The 23,427-nt window shown below is 36.0% G+C and overlaps 1 protein-coding gene across 18 annotated transcripts in view; it reads right to left on the bottom strand.

Moving 5' to 3' along the window:
* CUL5 (cullin 5) overlaps positions 1–23,427 on the bottom strand; it is a 126,885-nt gene that overhangs the window by 28,764 nt on the left and 74,694 nt on the right. For 12 of the 18 annotated variants that reach the window (XM_086339061.1, XM_086339066.1, XM_086339060.1 and 9 more), the window contains 4 exons: positions 12,401–12,494; positions 11,017–11,147; positions 10,656–10,763; positions 8,154–8,218 (listed from right to left, as the gene is read on the bottom strand). In XM_086339061.1, coding sequence (XP_086195187.1) covers positions 8,154–8,218; positions 10,656–10,763; positions 11,017–11,147; positions 12,401–12,494 — 398 coding nt within the window. Of the gene's footprint in view, positions 1–8,153; positions 8,219–10,655; positions 10,764–11,016; positions 11,148–12,400; positions 12,495–17,167; positions 17,298–23,427 lie in introns of all 18 variants that reach the window. The other 6 variants (XM_086339073.1, XM_086339072.1, XM_086339076.1 and 3 more) reach the window with 1 other exon arrangement.

The following is a 23,427-nucleotide window of genomic DNA, read 5'->3' as shown; positions in this document are numbered from 1 at the left end:
CTATAAAACTCGTAGAGGTAAACACAGGCAGAACCACATAAACTGCAGTAAGATCTTTCTGGATCTACCTCATAGAATAGTGGGGAAAAAAAGGGGGGACCTAATTAAACTTAAAAGCTTTTACATAGCAAAGGAAACTATAAACAAAATGAAGACAACCTACAAAATGGGAGAAAATATTTGCAAATGAAGTGACTAAGGACTAATCTCCAAAATATACAAGTAGCTCATGCAGCTCAATATCAAAACAACAAACAACCTAATCAAATGATGGGCATGCGTGTGTACTAAGTTGCTTCAGTTGTTTCTGACTCTTTATGACCCTATGGACTATAGCCCACCAGGAATAATGGGCTTCTGTCCATGGGATTCTCCAGGCAAGAATACTGGAGTGGGTTGCCATGCCCTCTCCATGGGATCTTCCCAACTCAGGGATCAAACCCACGTTTCTTATGTCTCCTGCACTGGCAGGCAGGTTCTTCACCACTAGCACCACCTGGGACACCAAAGAGTGAAGTGAACTGAAGTGAACTGAAGTGAAATGAAAGTCATTTATTCGTGTCCCAACTCTTCGCGACCCTATGGACTGACTGTAGCCCACCAGGCTCTTCTGTCCATGGGATTTCACAGGCAAGAATACTGGAGTGGGCAGCCATTCCCTTTTCCAGAGGATCCTCCAGGTATCGAACTTGCGTATCCTGCACTTCAGGCAGGTTCTTTACTGTCTGAGCCACCAAGGAAGCCCAAATAATGGGCAGAAGATCTAAACAGACACTTCTCAAAAGACAACAGATAGCCAAAAAGCACATGAAAAGATGCTTAATATGGCTAATTATTAGAGAAATGCAAATCGAAATACAATGAGGTATCACACCACCAGTCAGAATGGTTAGCATCAAAAACTCTATATATAAATAGGGCTTCTCTGGTGGCTCAGTGGTAAAGAATCTGTCTGCCACTGTAGGAGACATGGATTCAACCCCTGATCTGGGAAGATGCCATGGAGCAACTAAGCCCATGGGCCACAACTTTTGAGCCTGGGCCCTAGAGCCTGGAAGCAGCAACTACTGAACCCACAAGCTGTACCTACTGAAGCCCATGCACCCTAGAGTCCATGCTCTGCAACAAGAGAGGCCACCGCAGTGAGAAGCCTGTGCACCGCAACGAGAGAGCAGCCCCCTCTTGCTGCAACTAGAGGAAAGCCTGTGCAGCAACGAAGATCCAGCACAGCAAATAAATAAATAAAATGATTTTTTTTTAAATGTCTAAAAAGTCTATAAACAATAAATACTGGAGAGGGTGTGGAGAACCCTCCTAAACTGTTGGTGAGAAGGCAAGTTGGTACAACTGTTATGGACAGTCCTTAAAAAACTAAAAATAAAACTACTATAGGATCCAGCAATCCCACTCCTGGGCATATATCCAGAAAAAAAAATAATTCAAAAAGATACTGTAGGAGACAGGAAGAATAAAAGAAAAACAGGCCCCGTCAAGGGCCTGTTAATAAATAAAGATTTTTTATTTATTTATAAATAAAAGAAATTTATAATTATTGATAAACTGGATGCTATAAGGCATGAGACTCTGGAATAAGTCCAGAGGGAACAGTTCATAATCTTGAAAACAAGAATGATCCTGGGGTCGGAAAACCGACCCCAGACTGTTTCTCAACTGGCGTCTCAGAGTCACACGTTTAACGTATCTGGTGAAAAATCTATAGATGAGAATATTAGTCTTAGTTACTGATTTGTTATTGATTACTGTTTCCTAATTACTCAATGGTTAATGATCATTTTGTTCTTTGGCCCTGAAGGCCACAAGAGTTATAGTTTAACTCCCCGCTTACTCTTTCCTTCACGGCTGAAAGTCTAATAAAGCTGGCTTGGATTCAGTTTCGGCACCTTCACCTTGGAGTGGTGTTGGTCCCCTGATCCTTGCTTTTCTCTAATTCTTGTGTCTCGTTTCTCATTCTCTCGCTGTATTGCGCTTTCGGAAACCCTGCTTGTCCAGCTCGTCTCGACAGATACAAGCAACCCAACATTCACTGCAGCATTATTTACAATAGCTAGGACATGAAAGGAACCTAAGTAAATGGCCACTGACAGAGGAATGGACTGCAAGGAGATCCAAACCAGTCCATCCTAAAGGAAATCAGTCCTGAATATTCATTGGAAGGACTGATGTTGAAGCTGCAACTCCAATACTTTGGCCACCTGATGTGAAGAGCTGACTCATCTGAAAAGACCCTGATGCTGGGAAAGATTGAGGGCAGGAAGAGACGGGGAAGAGACGGGGATGACAGAGGATGAGGTGGTTGGACGGTATCACCGACTCGATGGACATGAGCTTGAGTAGGCTCTGGGAGTCGGTGATGGCCAGGGAGGCCTGGTGTGCTGCAGTCCATGGGGTCGCAAAGAGTCCGACATGACTGAGTGACTGAATACACAGAGGAATGGATAAATAAATGCGGTACATGTATACAACAGAATATCATGTAACCAGAAAAAGAACAAAATAATGCCATTTGCAGCAGCATGGATGGACCTAGAATCTGTCATATAAGTGAAGTAAGTCAAAGACAAATATCATATGATTCCATTTACAAGTAAAATCTAAAAAAAAAAAAAGATACAAATGAACTTATTCACAAAGCAGAAACAGAATCATACTTTGAAACCAAACATGGTTATGAATGGGGAAAAGTGGGTGGGGAAGGATAAACCAGGAGTTTAGGATTAACATATATACACTACTGGGCTTCCCTAGTGGCTCAGGTGTAAAGAATCCACCTGCCAATGCAGGAGACATGGGTTTGATTCCTGGTCTGGTAAGATCCCACATGCCATAGAACAACTAAGCACATGCACCACCACTACTCAGCATGTGCTCCAGAGCCTGAGAGCCACAACTACCGAGCCCACGTGCTCTAGAGCCCGTTCTCCCACAAGAGAAGCCACTGCAATGAGAAGCCCATGTACCACAGCTAGAGAGTAGCTTGCGCTCACTGCAACTAGAGAAAAGCCCATACAGCAACGAAGACCCAGCACAGCCAAAAATAACCAGACAAAATTATAAAACAAACATATACACACTACTCTATATAAAATGGGGTTTCCCAGGTGGTGATAGTGGTAAAGAACCCGTCAGCCAATGCAAGAGACATAAGAGATGTGGATTTGATCCCTGGGTCAGGAAGACTGTCTAGAGGAGGAAATGGCAACCCACTTGCCTGGAGAATCCCATGGATAGAGAAGTCCGGCAGGCTACAGTCCATAGTGTCGCAAAGAGTTGGTAATGACTTAGCACGCACACATGCATATATAAAATAGATAATCAACAAAGACCTACTCTAAAGCACAGGGAACTCTATTCAATATTCTGTAATAAGCAAAGTGGGAAAAAAGTCTGAGAAAGAATGGATATATATATATATATATATCAGTTCAGTTCAGTTGCTCAGTCATGTCCAACTCTTTGCGACCCCATGAACCGCAGCATGCCAGGCCTCCCTGTCCATCATCAACTCCCAAAGTCCACCCAAACCCATGTCCATCTAGTTGGCAATGCCATACAGCCATCTCATCCTCTGTCATCCCCTTCTCCTCCTGCCCTCAATCTTTCTCAGCATCAGGGTCTTTTCAGATTAGTCAGCTCTGACATCAGGTGGCCAAAGTATTGGAGTTTCAACTTCAACATTAGTCCTTCCAATGAACACCCAGGACTGATCTCCTTCAGAATGGACTCATTGGATCTCCTTGCAGTCCAAGGGACTCAAGAGTCTTCTCCAACACTACAGTTCAAAAGCATCAATTCTTCTGCGCTCAGCTTTCTTTATAGTCCAACTCTCACATCCATACATAACTGCTGGACAAACCTGAGCCTTGACTAGATGGACCTTTGTTGGCAAAGTAATGTCTCTGCTTTTGAATATGCTGTCTAGATTGGTCATAATTTTCCTTCCAAGGAGTAAGCATATTTTAATTTCATGGCTGCAATCACCATCTGCAGTGATTTTGGAGCCCCCCAAAATAAAGTCAGCCACTGTTTCTACATCTATTAGCCATGAAGTGATGGGACCAGATGCCATGATCTTAGATTTCTGAATGTTGAGTTTTAAGCCAGCTTTTGCACTTTCCTCTTTCACTTTCATCAAGAAAGTTTAAAAAAAAAAAAAAAGCAGAACTGAGGTTTCTTTCTAAGAAAAAATTCTGCCCCAAGTGTAGAATCAACTCCTGCCCAAGAGTTTCCAGCCTGCTAGCCTGCCTGACAAACTCCCACAGCTACCAGATGATACAGAGTCTGCCCGCAAGGCAGGAAACTGGGGTTCAATCCATGGGTCAGGAAGATCCCCTGGAGAAGGAAATGGTGACCCACTCCAGTATTCTTGCCTGGAAAATCCCATGGATGGAGGAGCCTGGTGGGCTACAGTCCATGGTGTCTCAAAGAGTCAGACACGACTGAGCAACTAATACTTTACTTTTACAATTACACAGTACTGAGGGGCTTCCCTGGTGGTTCAAATGATAAAGAATCCGCCTGCAATGTGGGAGAACTGGGTTTGATCCCTGGGTTGGGAAGATGCCTGGAGGAAGGCAAGGCAACCCACTCCAGTATTTTTGCCTGGAGAATCCCCATTGACACAGGAGCCTGGCGAGCTGCAGTCCATGGCATTGCAAAGAGTTGGTCATGACTGAGTGACTAAGCACAAGACAACACAATTACATAAGCCAATTCCTTCAAATACATCTCTCTTCAACAATCCTCAGCAATCCAACACCCATCAGTGTATGTCACCACATCAAAAGAGGAAGGAAAGAGACTTCCCCGGCAGTCCAGTGGTTAAGATCTCCCTTCCAATGCAGGGGACTCCGGTTCGACCTCTGGTTGGGGATCTAAGATCCCACATGCTGTGGGGAACTAAGCCTACGTGCTGCAACTACTGAGCCCACACACTGCAATGAAAGATCTCACATGCTGCAACTAAGACCTGACACAGCCAAATAAATTAAAATACTTAAAAGAAAAAAGAATAAGCAAGAAAAACCTTATGGTCATTTGACACAGGAAAAGCATATAGTAAATCAACACCCATTCATCATCAAACTTTCCAGCAAATTACGAATAAAAAGCAACCCTATGAAAAATCCTTACCTAACTTTGTTCTTAGAGACAAAATATTAAGGCTTTTCCTCAAAGCTTGCAGAAAAAGGTAAGGACGCCCACTCTCACTGTTTCTTTTTTTTTTTAATTTAATTTTATTTTTTAACTTTACAATATTGTACTGGTTTTGCCATATATCAAAATGAATCCGCCACAGGTAAACATGTGTTCCCCATCCTGAACCCTCCTCCCACCTCCCTCCCCATACCATCCCTCTGTACTTATGATCCTATCCAGTGGGTCAAACCATAAAAAGAAATAACTCTTTTATTTGGAGATTACATGATTTTTTACATAGAAAATTTTAGGAAATCTATAAAAGAACTACTAGAACTAATAACTTTAACAAGGTAACAATATAAGACCAATTTATAAAAAACAACCATATTTTTATATACTAGCAAAATACTAGAGTATCAAAAGCACTCAAGAAAAAAACAAGAACAAAGTTATACCAGCTGACTTAAACTTTTTGCAGAACTTTATTAATCATAACTATTTGAAATGGCCTAAGGATATTCAGTTAATTCACTGGAATAGAATAGAAAGTCCAGAAAAACATACATATTTTTAAGTCACTTGATTCTTCATAAAAGGCACCAAAACAATGCAGTGGGGAATGGAAAATATTTCCAATAAATGGTGATGAAACCACTGGCCACCATACAGAAAAGAAAAAAATTAAACTTAACCCCTAACTTACACTATATACAAATATCAATTTAACGTGGCTCTTAGACTTAAATGTGAAAGCTACAAATTACAAAGCTTCTAAAAGAAAACAGAAGATTATCTTCTTGTCCTAGTGGTAGATGTAGACAGAGGTTTCCTCGATAAAACATAGCAAAATCCACAAAAGAAAAGCACACATATAACAAAGGACCAATATACAGAATATGTAAGAACTCACAGCTCACTAATAAACAGGCAAAAAATCTGAACACTTTATAAAGAAAAATGTAAGAATACCCCAAAAATACATGAAAAACTGTTCAATATCAAGAGTCATGAGGGAAATGGGAATCAAAAATATACTTAGGGGACTTCCCTGGTGGCCCAGTTGTTAAGAATCTGCCTTGTGATGCAGGGGACCTGGGTCTGATCCTTGGTCAGGGAACGAAGGTCCCACAAGCCTCGGAGCACCTAAGCCCACGGCCGCAACTACTGCAGGCTGTGCGCCCTGCAGCCCACACACAACTGGAGGCTGTGTGCTGCAACACAAGGTCCCCAGGCCGTAACTGAGACCCAGCGCAGTTAATAAAACAAAACTGTACTGAGATAACGGAACATACATCCAGTCGATTCTGGATGTATGAGAATACCATTTAATCCTCATTCCCCAAAAATATAAGAATACCAAAAAAATACATGAAAAACTGGTGGGAAATATATGAAAAAATCATGCTAGTGTGAGTGTAAAATAGTACAACCACTTTGGGAAACAAACCACTGTGACTTACAAAAACATGGATAAATCTTAAAAACACTACGGTGAGTTGAAAAAAAGTTTTACACAAATAATACACTATTTTATGAATTCAATTTCTATGTAGTCCTAGATCAGGCAAACCTAACCTATGTTGAAATAATCAGAACAACAGTTGCCTTCTGGAAGAAGGTGGGGATAAGGGTGGGACTGATTGGGAATGGACATGAAGTATCTCTTAAGGATAATGAAAATAATGTTTATTTTAATAGGGATGTAGGCATTTGTCAGATCTCACAAAATTAAAAACATAAGATTTATAGATATGACTGTAGGTCAATTTTATCTCAAAGCAAACACAATATTCAATTAATGACTGCATGATAAAATGTTTAGGGAGTAATGGTTACTGATGCTTGCAACTTCTTTTGAAATGTACTTAAAAAGTTAACTGATGGATATACAGGGAGATACATTATTTAATAAAGCAACAGAGGTGACTTTACTCTTAAGTCTGAATATTTTCATTGAAAAAAGGTGGAAACGGGAGAATAAGGAAGACCTTTATGTATTTATATGAAGAAATCTCCAAGATGCAGGGTTATACGTTTCATATTTATAAAGAGAACACAACAAATGCCCTTCTAAACAATGCCAATTATTATAAAAGTGTATGACCCAGGTGTCTTCCACTGTACTAGTACTTAAATAACTTATATGGTTTAAAAAAGACAAAATGAAAATGATTTAAACAAAACAAAAAACAAAGCCCTATTTTCAAGTATATTAACGTTATGTATAATTTATTTAAAATTACAAAAGATCATTTTTCAAATTAACTTTTAGTGCTACTTAGTACTACTCTAAAGATACTATAACTAGCTTAGATTAATGAATAGATGATTACATTTTCATTTTCAGATTTTTTATAATTGTTGTTAGCATGAATAAATCCATCTTACTTGAGATGAGAACTCACCAACAATGAGTTTAAAAAAATAGTAACATAAACATTTACATTGAAATTTATATCCCTTTGGAAAAAATTTACGTATTTATTTGGATGTGCCAGGTCTTAGTTGCAGCATGCAGGATCTTTAGTTGTGGCATACCAACTCTCAGTTTCAGCATGTGGGATCTAGCTCCCTAACCAGGGGATCAAACCTGAGTCCCCTGCATTGGAAGTGTGGATGCTTAGCCACTGGACTAGTTCCAATTTCTCTTTTTTTAATCATCATGGTGAAGAGAGTCCTATTCTATGCTTTTATACATTATAAAATAACTGGTGAATGATGAGGAAGAAAAAACGAGCAAAGAATCTGAAAGAACAAAACTTTTTTAACTTAAAAAAATAAGGTTAACATTCTTTGGTCACAAGAGGAAATAATATAAAATTTAAAATAAAGATAGAATTTTTAATAATCAAAGGCAGCAAAACCATAACAGTTAAAAAAACAAAAAATAAAGCTCATAGGGTTAGGGAAATAGGGCCCTTTGCATATGCATGTCCAATAACATATAACACACTCCGTAAAATGCAATTATAAACATGATTTAAAACACTTACCCCTTCTGCTTCAAAGGTAATTCAAGTTTAAATATGGTAGCATCATTAACAACTGCTTTATATGCCTGCAAATAATATAAAATAAGATATGAACATTAGTTTTAATACTTAAAATATAGTCAGAGGAATTATTGTAATTCTAAAAAAATCAAATTAGCTTTTTTTTAATGATGCACCTGGCCTGATAGAATTTTTCAAGTGAAGGATTTCAACATGCTCTTGTCATGTTATGATTATCATTATTCTCAAGTGAGGTCTTAATACGGCCTGATAACCATAACATTATCTCTTGTCCACAGTCTCCTACAAAATATTTTCATATCACCTCCTTTTTCTTCAAATCTCCAGTATTTCCTCCCTCATGCATATTCTCAGCTGATGATACGGACCTCCTATTTCACTGAGAAAACCAAAGTAATCAGAATTCCCTCCTCTTTTCTCCAGCATCATCAATTTTCCCTTTCTCCATTATTTTTATAGCCTCAGTATGCATATATATTATTTTAAATCTTAAAAGATTCTCGCTTGGCTTTGTCCACCTTCAGCTACCGCCCCATATTTCTCTCTCATTAAGCTAAACTTCTAGAAGAATGATCTAACTCACTGTCACTAATTTCACTACTACCATTCTTATTTGAAACTGTTTTAATCAGGCTTTCAACACTTCTACTCCAATCAATCATTCTTGTCAGTCACTCACAACCTCCATGTAGCTGAAGACCACAGTCGGTTAGATCCTTATCTTACCTGACCCGTCAGCAGGATTTGAAAACAGCAAACCATGCCCTCCTCCTGCAAAGAGTGTTTCCCACTTGTTTTCTAGCACAGCATTCTCCTCTCTCCTCAGGAAAGATGGTTCCTATTGGGTTTCTTCTCTTTGCTACCCTCACTCTTAATTTGAAGTGTCAGAGCTTTAAAAACCATCTATATGCTGAAGGTCTCAATTTTATTTTTGCAGGCCCACCCCCTCCATTAAGTTCCAGATCTGATGTTGCCATATGGATGTTTAATAAACATTTCAAAGTTAACTTTGTCCAGAACCGAGTTCCTAGTATCTCTTTAACCATCTCCCCGGAAACCTGCTTCTTTCAAAGTCTTCATCTTCCCTCACCTCAGCAAGCATATACTTTTAACTGATCAGAAAATCTGAGTGTCATCCTTGACTGATCTCTTTCTATCACATTCCACATCTGATTCCAGTATCAAGTCCTATATACTCTATTTTCACAACACATTAAAAATCCAACAACTTTTGACTACCTCCACCTACTATCCTTCCGGGCTGCGCTTCCATCATTACTTAACTGAATTACTTACATAGGTTCTTAACCCATAATCTTGCTTCCTCCCTTGCTTCCTTCAGCCTATTCTGTTTGTAGCAAGACAGGTGATTCTGATAAAACATTAAGTCAGATCCTGTCATTTAGTTTAAGATCTTTCTATGAGTTTCTACACTACTCAGAGTAGAAATAAAACTCCTTACCATGGCTCTCACAGTCTTATGATGATCTGGTCTCCTGTTATCCCTGACTACCCATTTCTGATTTCTTACTATTCTCCCCCTCACTCGATCCACTCTGGCCACAATGATCTCTTTCTTCTCTGGTTCTGGAACATGACAGGCATAGTCTTGCCTTAGAGTCTTTACAAGTGCTGTCCCTTCTGGCTAAAGCATTATTCCCTCAGAAAGCCAGGTGACTTATTTCTTAATCAACTTCAATCTTAATCTGAATGTCACCTCAATAAAGCCTTTGCAGGCCATTCAATTTAATATTTCAAACCACCTTATTACCTCCATACTCCCTTAAATCCCTTTCATATTTTATTTACCTATGTACCTTTCTATCCATTTATCTATCTAAACATAGTGGAGAAAGCTACTATGGAGAAAGCTGATTGTCTTTTTAGAGTCGAGAAAAATATTTCACTTGGGAAGTAAGGAAAGGTAGTTTAAGAGTGGAAAAACTAATGGTAATTTCTAGTGATAGGTTTATGACATTGAAAAAGATACAACTTTAAGGATAATATTATGTTTCATTATCATTATCCTAGACTATAATGATGGGAAATAAGGTATGGAAAACAGGGATAAATGTGATATAACTCTCATAAGAGCCGTAGGAAAGGAAATAGGACAAAGAAATCAACTCTGCTTGGGACAGGATGTTGGAAGAGGCAGAGTATCAAGGAAATTCCAAGAGAAGTATACTTTGAACTGAGTCTTAAGGAAGGATGAGTAGGAATTCAATAATCAGTAATATTCTAAAGAGGAAAACATTCTTGAAAAAATGAGGAAGAGAGCTAATTTCTAGCTAAATTCTGGTCCACAACCATACCCAATCCTTACAAAAGCATATAAGAAATCATATGTAATACGGTTGCCCTCCACTGTTGAAAAATAAGAGTTGCTAGGTTTTTTACTTTGTAGTTTAATAGCATAATGATGCAAGTTTCTTACTACAATTAAATTATGACAATAGTGTTAACATACAGGAATATTACCTTGTCTCTTGCAGTAAGAAATCGTGGGTCATCTTGAAAAGCTTCTTTGACAAGTTTACTGAATCTATTAAATAGTGTAAGTAACTGCTCAACATACTTCTCAGAGTCCTAAAAAATAAAGTGTTTTATATTAAGATGAGTTTTAAAAAAGAGACTAATACACAAAAAATAAGAAAATATAAACATAATTTTAATAAATCATTATAGCTTTAAAATTTGGAAAATTTTCTGAAATATTTTTTTCTTAAGAAAGGTGTTCCAACATCACTGTTTTGCCATCAATTACTAGTTTAAATACCTGATCCTGCATTTACAAATTAACCTTGATATATACCTATTATTGTCATTGAGGAAAACTTACAGTAGTAATAGTTTCAGCAGCTGCTACCATATCTGCCAGGCCCGCACTGATGATATGCTCCTCCAAGTCTTTTAACATTGGTTCTATCCCATTAGGAACTTTGTCCATCAATGAAAACATTAAATGTAATTCTGAAAGGATAGGACATACTCATGTAATCATTTCATCCATCAGAATAGATTTTCTCTTTGATTTGTATCATGGATCTAGAAAGCCTATGATAATAAGAGTGTGGGGAAATATTAGTTGGAAGTTGACAGCTTTAACAGTATTCTGCGAGTACAATTAGTTTAGGAGTTGTTATAATAAGCATAAGCATAATACTATAACTGCCTGACCTACCTTCTCAGTCTGACACAAATTATTTTTAAAAGAAACTCTAAATAAAGTGATCACATACTGTAAAACCCAACTCCTCTTAAAAGGTGAGTCATCTGACTTTCAATAAAATGGAAAATATTTATTCTAAGAAACACAAAAGTTTACACAGAAGATAAGTACATTTCATAAGCTAGATGTAATATTAAACACACGATACACAGCAACATCAAGGGGTAAAATAATCATGTCCTTAGATTATTCAGAGTGATAAGATAATATAAAACTGTATTCATAAAGCATTTTTCAGTTTACAAAATTTTCTCCTGTTAACCCCCACCTTGGATCAGTGGACTCTACTTAGTTTGGCATACAGAAATTCAAATATTTCATTTGTACCGAGTGAGAAACTTGCTTTTACTACAAAAATACTTCTGAAGAATGTATAGATTTAAGTGAACTGAAATACACACTTGAAACACAACTAGAGATTAGATAGGACCTTGCAATTTTATAACATGAAATCTAGAGAGCAATACATCAAAATGTGAAAAGTGGTTGTCTCTGAGCAGTAAGGATATGGGTTAATTTTTCTTTTTGGTATGTATTTCTTTTGGTATTAATATACTTTCTACTTTCCCAAATATAACTTTATGGGGGAGAGGGATCAAGATTACCAACACAGGGAGTTCTATTGCTTTCTAAAAATATTAGTCATAAAGTTCCACACCAAAGTCAAATTACCTAGTTCTATCCTATACTGTACATTTATCATTTAAATTAGCCTTTAAAAGCAGAGTCTTACTTTTGAGAACAAATTGAAATGTACATGAGCACATACAAACATACTGATACCCAAGGAGAAAAAAATCCTTAAAATACAAGTTCATAATCTTCTTTACAGCATTTCTAACTATGCTAAATATTTTTATCCTTTTCTTTACACAGTTTGCCATAATGAAAATACCTATGTATAAAAGAATGATCTAACAGTAATGTATTAAAAGCGATGTGCTTCAAAGATATCCTATTAAAAAAGTATAACTTTATGTACTGTTTTACCTACTTTCAGTTTCATTTCGCTTGATCATGCCTTGGCACTCTGCTAAGATAGTCTCTTTAAAGGATGTCACCAGGGCATTTACACAGCATTCCATGAGCTGAAATATATCAAAAATTGGTCAAGGCTATTATAAGCACAAATAAAGCACAAATCTACTCCACTCTATTTTGCTTTACAGTTCCATAAAACCACATTGTACAACAACAGCAAAAAACTAAGTATACTGAAAGTAGATTTTACTTACCTTTACTAGAGGGTTGATGAAGATAGATACTCTATATTTGTTTACCAAATATACTCCCCCATAAGGAAAAGCCTAGGAACTCAGGTTCTCTATAGAAATTTCAGTAAAAGTCCCCAGTGAGGGAAGGAAAAAAATTTTTAATCTACAAAATCAAATTAAAAAAAAAACAAACAAACTTTAATGAACTCTTATCTGGAGAGAACCTGTGTTGGAGTTAGATGCTAAAATTCTAAAAGTATGAACATTTAGTTCAACTCATAGTAGGTATTACTGCTGTGGGCACCAAAGAAGTGTTAGAATACCAAGAAAAGAAAGCTATAACCTCAGATCTGGAGAAGACCACTATCTTATAAAGGGCAAACTTTAATAAATAAACTAAGTTAAGTGGCAAAACACACACATACAAACAAAGGAACTATCATTTTTTCTGGGTAGTTAAAAAGGTCTCATCCACCTGATGAAATTTAAATTGGATCTTGAAAAGTGAATACAGGTCTTAAAATGGATTGGTTATTCTAAGAATATGAAACTGACTATGGCAGTGAAGAGATAATAGGAGAGAAAGCTAGAAAGGTAGACTGTAGCGAGATTACGAATAAAGATCTAAGGTTTGGGACTTCAAAGGTTGTTGTTGCTGCTTAGTTGCTAAGCTGTGTCTGACTCTTTTGCAACCCCTTGGACTGTAGCCCACCAGGAGCCTCTGTCTATGGGATTTTTCAGGCAAGAATATTGGAGTGAATTGCCATTTCCTTCTCCAGGGGATCTTTCCCATCCAGGGAATGAACCTGTGTCTCCTGAATTGCCAGGCAGATTCTTTACTCCTGAGGCACCAGGGAAGCCCATTCTATAGGTATGAAAGGTTTTAAACACAAGATAAATGTAATGAACTTCTATTCCCCCACCAAGTCATTTTTAAAGGATCAGTCTAACTGATCAGCAAGGTAGGTAGTACTGAGTGGTAGTAGGGAGACTGACAAACAAGGCTGTTGAAAGATTCTAAGTAAGATGATCAGGGTGTAACGTTCTGGTTGGGTCTCAGGAAAATCCACCCCACTCCACCACTGCTCCTCTGTGTCATATATTTTTACTCTCCTTGCAGGTATCAAAATGAATAGGTTGTGATTACCTACACAAGGTACACTAAGGCTGATATCTCTCTTCTTCTTAAAATAGATCAGCTATCTGTATTAAGGAAAGGGAATTATATGTGCCTTACAAGTTCTTTGCTAAAAATTCCTCTTAGAACTGACTTAATGTTGCTAATTACTGAAGCTGAATTTGGGAATGGAGATTCATTATACCACTGTTTCTACTTCTTAAAATGTTAAAAAAAAATTCTGCAATAAAAGTTTTCAGGTCCCTCCCTCTTTGAGAATTATGCTAATGACTTTAAAGTCCATGTATGTCAGTTCTGTCCTAAGACAAGCAATAGATATATGACGTGGTTGAGAAATTTCTGCCAAGGTGGGGAGCTCTGACCCAATTGCTGAGTAATTTCATTCTATACCGGCTCTGGAATATGCACAACAGAACACTCCCACTTTCAACAGAGAACAGGTAAATCTAACTATATATAACTTATAATGAATAAGAAAGTGCAACCAGAATAAGCTCTGTTTTCTAAAATAAGCTCTATTTTCTATAATCATCTGTTTTCTATTTCACTGAAAATTTACACTTGAACATAATCTAGCTCTGGAGTAGTCCAAATTCTGCAGACTCTAAAAAATCTAGAGTTGTGTGTTTCAACCTGTTTGTTGTGAAATGTTTTAATGACTGTGACCAGCTTTTCTTTTTAAAATAATATAGAACAGAACTACAACAAAAATATCAAAGTGCTTCACATACAATAACAATGAATATTATTTCATATAATTTTGTTTCAGATATGAGTAAATAAACAAAGAACATACTAAGTTACAATAAAAAATGTATTTCTTATTATGGGTTTCAGTGAGGATTAAAAGGAGAGGCTAGGGAGGCTAGGTGGTACAATGGTTATGACTCAGCCGTTCACTGCTAAGGGCCTGGGTTTGGTTCCTAATCAAGAAACCAAGATCCTGCAAGCCATGTGGTACAACCAAAAAAATAAATGAATAAATAAATAAAATAAAGGAGAGGCTACATTGACAAGATAGCTGAAGTAAATTGAGCAGAATTTGGTAATTGCTTAGATGACAGGAGTTAGGGTTATAACAGGTTACTGAGGAAAAAAAAGAAAGGTTACTGAAGCACTTTCTAGCTTGAAAGGTTAAACAAATTATTACAATAACTAATATCTTTTAATAAGAATCTATGCTGTACCAAACATTGTGCTAAATCCTTTACATACATTATCTGATTAATACCAATATGTCATTTAACCCATGACAACCTTATGAAACAGGTATTTAACATATGAGCAAATACGCTTAGAGAGGCTAAGTTACTTTCAAATATTATACAGTTCATAAGATCTTGAGCTGTAGTATCAGGTCAGGTACGTTACTCCAAGCCTATGACTTTTGATACTATATTAGAGAGCAAGTATATACTTAGTAATGGCTGTGTGCTCAGAAATTAGTTAAGTGTTGTAAGAAATAGAGAAGATAAAACATGGTTTATATGCACAATACTCTCACAATATAGTTGGGGTTATGCAACTATAGTATATCTAAAAATGTATGTATTCTTCATACATAACAGAGGTATATGAAAAGTTCAGTTACAATAAAGCAAAGAAGTGGAAATAAACACACTATTACTACACTATAAACTTCACAAGGATAGACTGTGCTCTGTCCAGCTATATACTTATGGACTCAACACAGTGCTTGATAAATAACATAAAGCAGCCTATAATCTGCTACTAAATCAAGTTGTAGAAACAATAGCTACAGTGGGAATTCAAATAAGAGAAAACGGATGAAGGCTAGAGTATTTAGAGAGACTACTGCAAGATGGGCTTTAAGAATTCTGAAGGATTTGAATAGGAAGAAAAGAATAGTAAAACGATACTTAAAAGCATGAATCCAAGAAAAAAATGAACAGAATGAAGTATATGAATCAGTAATTATTTCTTAGTGGGTAGGATGACTCTTATTGGACAGTATTAAGTTGGAAACAGAACTTAGGACCAAATTATGAAGGGCCTTGAAAATAATGATATTATGGTTTCTGAATAAATAAAAATTGAAAGTGATGCTTATAAAAGAGTAGCCTGAACTCACAAAAGAAGAAATACAAATGGTTCAATATAAGAATAAACACGCTCAGCCTCATTAATTTTTCTTCTTCTTCTTTTCTTGGTCATGTCATACACCATGTGGGATTTTAATTCCCCAACCAGGGATGGAACCCATGCCCTCTGCACTGGAAGCACAGAGTCTTAACCACTGGACTGGCAGGGAAGTCCCCCAGTAAGTTTTAAATGCACATAAAAAATCTTTTAAAATCTACAACACCAGGAAACTGGAAAAATTAATAGACTGACAAAACTCAGATCAGCAAAAATAAACAAGCATACTGTTAATGGAAATAAGAATTAACAACAATATTTCTGAAAATCAGTTTGGTACTATATAGCAATCTGTAAAAGGTGCATACTCTTTGCTTCAGCAATCTCATTTCCAGGAAATTCCATTCCAAGAGAATGCCACATGTAAGAAAGATGTATGCATAAAGATGTCAAAAATATAGAAGGATATAAGATATAAAGATATAAGCATGTAAATATATTCCAGGAAGAACTATTCATAAAAAAAAATCTATAATAATAATGAATAATAATGAAAATTCCCATCAGTAGAGAATTGGTTTCTATAGTGCATATATATGATGAAATACTTAGAGGCATTAAAAATAATGTTATAATACAGACGTGTTTAGCATACCAATGTACATCATATTTTTTTTCAAACTTTGGGGAAAAAAGAGAAGAAACAAAAAAGGGAATTCCCTGGTGGTCCAATGGTTAGGACTTTGCACTTTCACTCTGAGGGCCTGGGTTTGATCCCTGGTCAGGGAACTAAGACCCTGAATGCTAAAAAAAAAAAAAGAGGGGGAAGGAAAAGAAAGAGTAAGAAAGGTGGAAAAGGAAAAAAGAAAAGGAAAGAAATGAAAAAAGAGATCTTAACGAAGTAAGTATTACAAAACAGTGATGATTGTTGAATCTGCTGGCTGAGTTTGGAGGGTGGGGTTCATTCCACTATTTTCTATACTTTTGTAAATATTTGAAAAGTTTCATAGCAAATAATTTTTTAAAAAAAGAGAGAAGAATTATGGTATAGATCCCTGTGTATTGAAAAATCCTTTAGAAAACTACTTTATATAGGCAAAAAGAAGAAAGGGCAGTTGCTTATTTCCAAAGAGTCTCGCCATCACAAGAGGGTCAGATCCTTGAGGGCAGGGACCATGTTATTGCTCTTTTGTATTTTTCTCCCCATCATTTACCAAAGTCCTACAAACAGAGTCAACCCTGAGTATATACTGGTTATTTGAAAAATACATCTTGAATGGAAAGGATAGTGATAAACCATCTCTCTCACCTTGTATTCCCTTTCTGTCTCCTTTTGCTAGCTTCCGTGAAGAAAAAAACTTTTTGCCATATGTCATCAATTCCTGTATTTTGCCTGAGATGAGCACAACTTCTAAATCCATAGCAATCTCCCCAGAGGTCTGCAAGGTGAAACACTTTAACTATCAATGTGCTTGATGTTTTTTTTACCTTCCTTTATAGCAAAACTCTTCAAAGATGATGCCTGCCATAAAACACAGCAGGCACTCAGTATTTGTTGAATGAATGAATGCATAGGTCTGTGAAGATGAAAGTTTGGATAGGTAGGCTAACTGACATAGTAGAGTCTTTTTTAGTGGTATTCAATTTGCACAATTAATGCTACTTCACTGAAGTTTAATGAAAGCAATAGGAACAGTTCTGACTTTTGTTATGTAATTTCATACAAGTAATAATTTGCTTTTCCCTGAGCTATAAAATAGAGTCATCGAATTAAAAGTTATTCTAGATTACTCCACCTTAAGATTCTACTTTATCATTATCAGGTCTTTAACCATACAAAGATATCTATAATGTATTCAAGAATTCATTTATTCCATGTATGGCTATTCTCAACATTAACTTTTTTTTTTAAAACTTTATAACCAGTGTTAAGTTGCTTCATTTCTAAACTAATTATACAAGTAACTCTCTATAGACCAATGAAGCCAATTAGACTCACCTTGACTTTTTAAATACCACCCTTAATATACTTAAATACTTGAAGGTTAACAAGTACTTTAATGCTAATAACTTATGACTTGTGACCTTGTTGCTAATTCAGTTTTTTACTCAATGTTTTGTATATGTAGTAAAATAGTTTCTGTCTGAGAATAAGTAAGCAACTTCTGTAAACCACAGCCCTAAAAGTAAAAGTACCATCCTAGGCACAGCACTTAAATGTTTTGATATGGTAGTGCATTAAACACAAGTAGGTATTACCCCACTTTACAATTTGAAGAAATTGATAACGGGCACACAGCTAGTAAAATGACAGTGGAATTAAACTCCTCACCTTCTTCCAACATGTATGCCCCTAATCAGTGTAACACACTGCCTCCCTTTCAGAGCTTTGGTCACTGTGAAGAAATGAAGACTAACCATCACCATTTCACTCTCTCTATTCCATCATTCCATTTAACTCTAGTGTTACTTTGAAGACAGGAAGCAGTTCTATCTTCTTATTCTTGCTATCACAAGGCTTGACATAGTTCAGATGCATAATAAATAATAAACATATGACTTCAGGTAAAACCAAGGTATATAAGACTATCACCTAAAATACTAATAGCCTCAGAAAAAAATTTTTTCAAGTTATTTTCTTCTATATTTTTTCTCATTCTTTTGGGCATGAATTGATACATAAAAGGAAATACTTTATATACTTTACATAAAAGAATAATCTCACTACAATGAGATTATTGTAAATAATCTCACTATTTGCTACAATGTAGGCAAATGCCATGCTTTTGTTAACAGTTTGTCCCAGGCCCTCTAATCTACCTAATAATCAGTAAATTTGCCATAAAATTTCTAAATTTGGAGAAAATGGAAAATGTCACAATATTAGCCACACTTTTAATCCAACAGTGTTAATTTTCTCAACTTTTTAATGCATAATAATGTGAAAATTTTTGAAAGAATGGCAACATCATTTTAGAGGGACTGTTTTTTTCTCATTCTTTTCTTACTGTTAAGTGTCACTTTCTGTGGTCAATAGCACCTCTTCAGGCAGCAGAGCTCTGAAGTCTTTTACCCAGTTCTGTTCATCTGCCACAGGCCCATCAATGATAATCAATCTTACTAAAACTGTGTGTATAACTGGATCTAAGTGGGATTAAGTTGCTCTCCTATAAGTAAAAGTTGAAGTAGGCCTATCAGACATCTAATACAATGCAGCTGCTCAGAACTCTTGGCCTAACTTTCTAGTTTCTCCACTGAACTGCAAGTAGCTAAAGTTGCTAAATGGGTTATCTTCTAGATGAGTCAAGTATCACTATATAATACCTACTACAAACACATATATACTGATGACTCAAGCATGCTTGCAACATGTATACAAAGACACACTTACACACAAAGTGTATGATCCACTCAGCCCAAACTAGGCCAATTAGAGTGAGGCTAATTAAAACCAGTGGGTTAAGACTCCTCTCAGGTCACAAACCGGAGGGACAAACTGGCAGCATTCATGATCCTGACTTCAATTCAACACAGGTGCACTGGTGACTCAAATAACATGAACACTACTACTATAGATAAGATAAATATCCAACAGTGAAAAAAATTTAAGATTTCAAACAAAATATATATTCAGTTCAGTTCAGTTGCCCAGTTGTGTCCAACTCTTTGCGACCCCATGAGCTGCAGCACGCCAGGCCTCCCTGTCCACCACCAACTCCCGGAGTTCACTCAAACTATATTACCATTCTTTAATTTACAAAATAATATCATACCTAGAAAATGAGGTGTATTACTAGTATCATGCAAAAGTGTTTTGGTTTATAAGTAAAATAAAATTAAATTCTAGATTCAAATAAGTATAAAAAAGATTTTCTCTTACATGAGTGGCCAGTGGGACCACTGAACATTAAAATGCCTCTACAAATTCACACTTCCTGGAGGTAGACACTACCTTCACTGAAAACTTTTAGCCTAGAGATTTCAGTTCAAAATATCCAAAACAACTATTTAAACAATTCACAGCATAACTCACTTTTCTTTGACTCATCTATTATAATCTGCTGTACTGATAACAGAGAAATTAAAATGAAAGTTACATTAGGATAAATCTATAAGGGGATCCTAAAAATATTTTTGTGATTATGTACTAAACATAAAATTTAAACATTTTACATATAAAAAACTGTTAGAGAAAAATCTTGAGAGTAACTTTTATTGGCTATACATGTAAAAATCCCTTTGGGATATAAATTTTTATCCATTAAAAATGGGACTTTGTGTTCATTCTTAAAATGAAAGAATGGTATAATGTTAGAAACCCTGTTAATTCAATTTCCTGATTAGTTCAATGGAGGAAAATGCCATATGATCATCTCCACTGATGCTTCCCACCTCCCCTCAAAAAAAGGCATTCTTCATAATATCCTTTTTTTTTACATTTTATTTTCATTTTGGCACATAAAAGTAAAAATAACAGAGCATGCCCAAACATACATCACCCCATTTCCTATAATGGTAACTTTTTACATAACTATAGCACAACTATCAAAACGAGGAAAATAATATTGATTTACCGCTATGAATTAACTATTGTTAGAAATTCACCAGTTTTTCCACTAATGTCTCTTTCCTGTTCCAGGATCTTATCTATAAGCCCATGCTGTTTTTGGTTGTTAGTTTTCCCAGTCTCCTTCAACCTGTGACAATTCCTAGGTCTGTGTGTGTGTATTATGATCTTGATACTTTTAAAGAACAGTAGCCAGTTATTTGTAGACTGCCTCTCAAATAGGGATTGTCTAGAATTCTCTCATTTGAATAAGTTATTCAGTTATAAATTTTTGACAATAATTCCATAGAAATGATTTTTGTACTCTTCTTAAATGTATCATATCAAGGGGTACATAATGTCACTATGTCCTATTACTTGTGATGCTAATCTTGATCACTTGATTAAGATAGTGTTTCTTGAGTTTCTCTATCTTGAGTAAGTTAAAGTCACTCAGTCATGTCCGATTCATTGTGACCCCAAGGACACCAGGCTCCTCTGTCCATGGGATTTTCAGGCAAGAATACTGGAGTGGATAAGCCATTCCTTTCTCTGGGAGATCTTCCTGACCCAGGGATCGAACCCAGGTCCCCTGCATTGCAGGCATATTCTTTCTGTCTAAGCCACCAGGGAAGCCCATCATAGTAACTATTTTTCCATTACCAAACACTTAATACGAAGTCCAACCATGTTGCTGCAAATAGCAGTATTTTGTCCTTTATGGCTGAGTAATATTCCACTGGTGGTGTGTGCGTGTGTGCAGACACACACACCCTCCCTCCCATATCTTCTTAATCCAGTCATCTGTTGATGGGTACCTGGATGGCTTCCATGTCTTGGCTATTGTAAATAATGCTACAATGAACACTGGGATGCATGTATCTTTTCAAATAAAGTGTTTGTCTTTTCCAGACACATGCTCAGGAGCGGAGCTACTAAATGGTGATGTAACTTTATTTTTAGTTTTTTAAGGAACCTCCATGTGTTTTCCATAGTGACTGCACTAATTTGCATTCTCACCAACAGTGTACAAGAGTACCTTTTCTACACATACTCGCCAACATGTGTGATCTGTAAACTTTTTGATGATAGCCATTTTTATAGGTGTGAGGTGGTACATCACTGTAATTTTTATTTGTATTTCTCTAATAATTAGATAGGTTGGACATCTTTTTGCGTGTCTTTCAGCCATCTGTATATCTTCTTTGGAGAAATGTCTGTTCATGTCTTCTGCCCATTTTTTTTGATTTGGTTGCTTTTCTGATATTGAGTTGTACGAGCTGTTCCAACACTGCAGACATTACATTCTCAGCTGTATCATTTGCAAATATTTTCTCCCAGGTTGCTTTTGTTTTGTTGACAGATTCCTTTGCTGTATAAAATCTTTTAAGTTTAATTAGGCCCTACTTGTTTATTTTTGCTTTCATTTCTTTTGCCTTGGAGACTGATCCAAGAAAATACTGCTATGATTTATGACAAAATGTCTTGAATATATTCTCTTCTAGGAATTTTATGGTTTCAGGTATTACAGTTATATTTTTAAATGACTTTGAGTTTATTTTTGTATGTGGTGTGAGGGAGTGTTCTAATCTCATTGGTTTAACATGGTAATATAGTTTCACCAGACATCACTTGTTGAAGAGACTGTCAGACTGCTTTGGAAATCCAGGGTCTTCTACAGTTCCATATAAGTTTTAGGATTATTTGTTCTAATTCTGAGAAAAATGTCATGGGTATTTTGATAGGGATTGCACAGATTGGGTAGTATGGCCATTTTCATAGTATTAATTCTTCCAATCCAAGCCAGCATGGGATATATCTTTCCATTTTCTTGAATCATCTTCAAATTTCTTTACCAACAGCTTATAGTTTTCAGAGTATATGTCTTTCACTTCCTTGGTTACGTTTATTCCTAATAATTAAAACTTTTCTTGATAATTTCAAATTTTTTTTTTTTTACTTTCTCTTTCTGACATTTCATTATTACTATATGGAAAGGAACAGATTTCTATACATTAACCTTGTATTCTGCAACCTTGCTGAATTCATTTCTTGGTTCTAATAGTTTTGGGGTAGAGACATTAGGGTTCTCTATATCAAGTATCATGTCATTTACAAATAGTGACAGTTTTACCTCTTCCCTTCAATTTGAATATCTTTTTCTTTTTCTTGTCTTACTGCTGTGGCTAGGACTTCCAATATCATATCAAACAGAAACAGCTAGAATAGCCATTCTTATCTTGTTCCTAAATGTAATGGGAAGGCTTTCAGCTTTATGGTGTCTGCGGGTTTACTGTAAATGGCATTTGTTTTGCTCCCTCTATACTCACTTTGGTAAGAGTTTTCCTTGAACAAATGTTCATTTTTTTCAAATGTCTTCTCTGTTTCTATGGAGATAATACTGTGATTTTTATCTTTCCTTTCTTTAATGTGGTGTTATCACATTGATTTGCATTCACTGAACCATTGCTGTGATCCTGGAATAAATCCAACTTGATCATGGTATATGATCCTTTTTACGAATTATTGTATTTGGTTTGCTAATATTTTGCTGAGGATTTCTGCATTTTGTATTCATCAAAGACATTGGCCTGTAATTTTCTTTTCTTGTAATGTCTTTGCTATGAGGACTCACAGAATGAATCTAGGAGTACTGCCTCCTACTCAACTTATTTTATTTCTATGGTTTTAGCTGTTCTTTCTCCTCTTTTATTATTTTATTTTGGCCCTATCTCTTTTCTTCTTTGTGAACCCGGTTAAAGATTTATCAATTTTGCTCATCTTTTCAAAAAATTAGCTCTTGGATTCAATGATCTTTTCAAATATTTTGAACTTTATTTTCTCTATGATCTTTATTATTACATTTCCTTCCTTCTGCTGACTTTTGGCTTTGTTTGTTCTTTTTTTATTTCTCTTAGGTGGTGAATTAGGCTGTTTGAAATTTTTCTTATTTCTTGAGGAAGCCTTTAAATGCATCAACTTCCCTCTTAGAACTGCTTTTTGCTGCCTCCCACAGATTCTGG

Source organism: Bos grunniens, chromosome 15 (genome assembly GCF_055505025.1).
Source record: "Bos grunniens cultivar Pamir isolate PY7600 chromosome 15, Bosgru_T2T1.0, whole genome shotgun sequence".
Classification (NCBI taxonomy): Eukaryota; Metazoa; Chordata; class Mammalia; order Artiodactyla; family Bovidae; genus Bos; species Bos grunniens.
The sequence above is the reverse complement of the archived record's forward strand: the minus strand, read 5'-3'. Positions and strand labels throughout refer to the sequence as shown.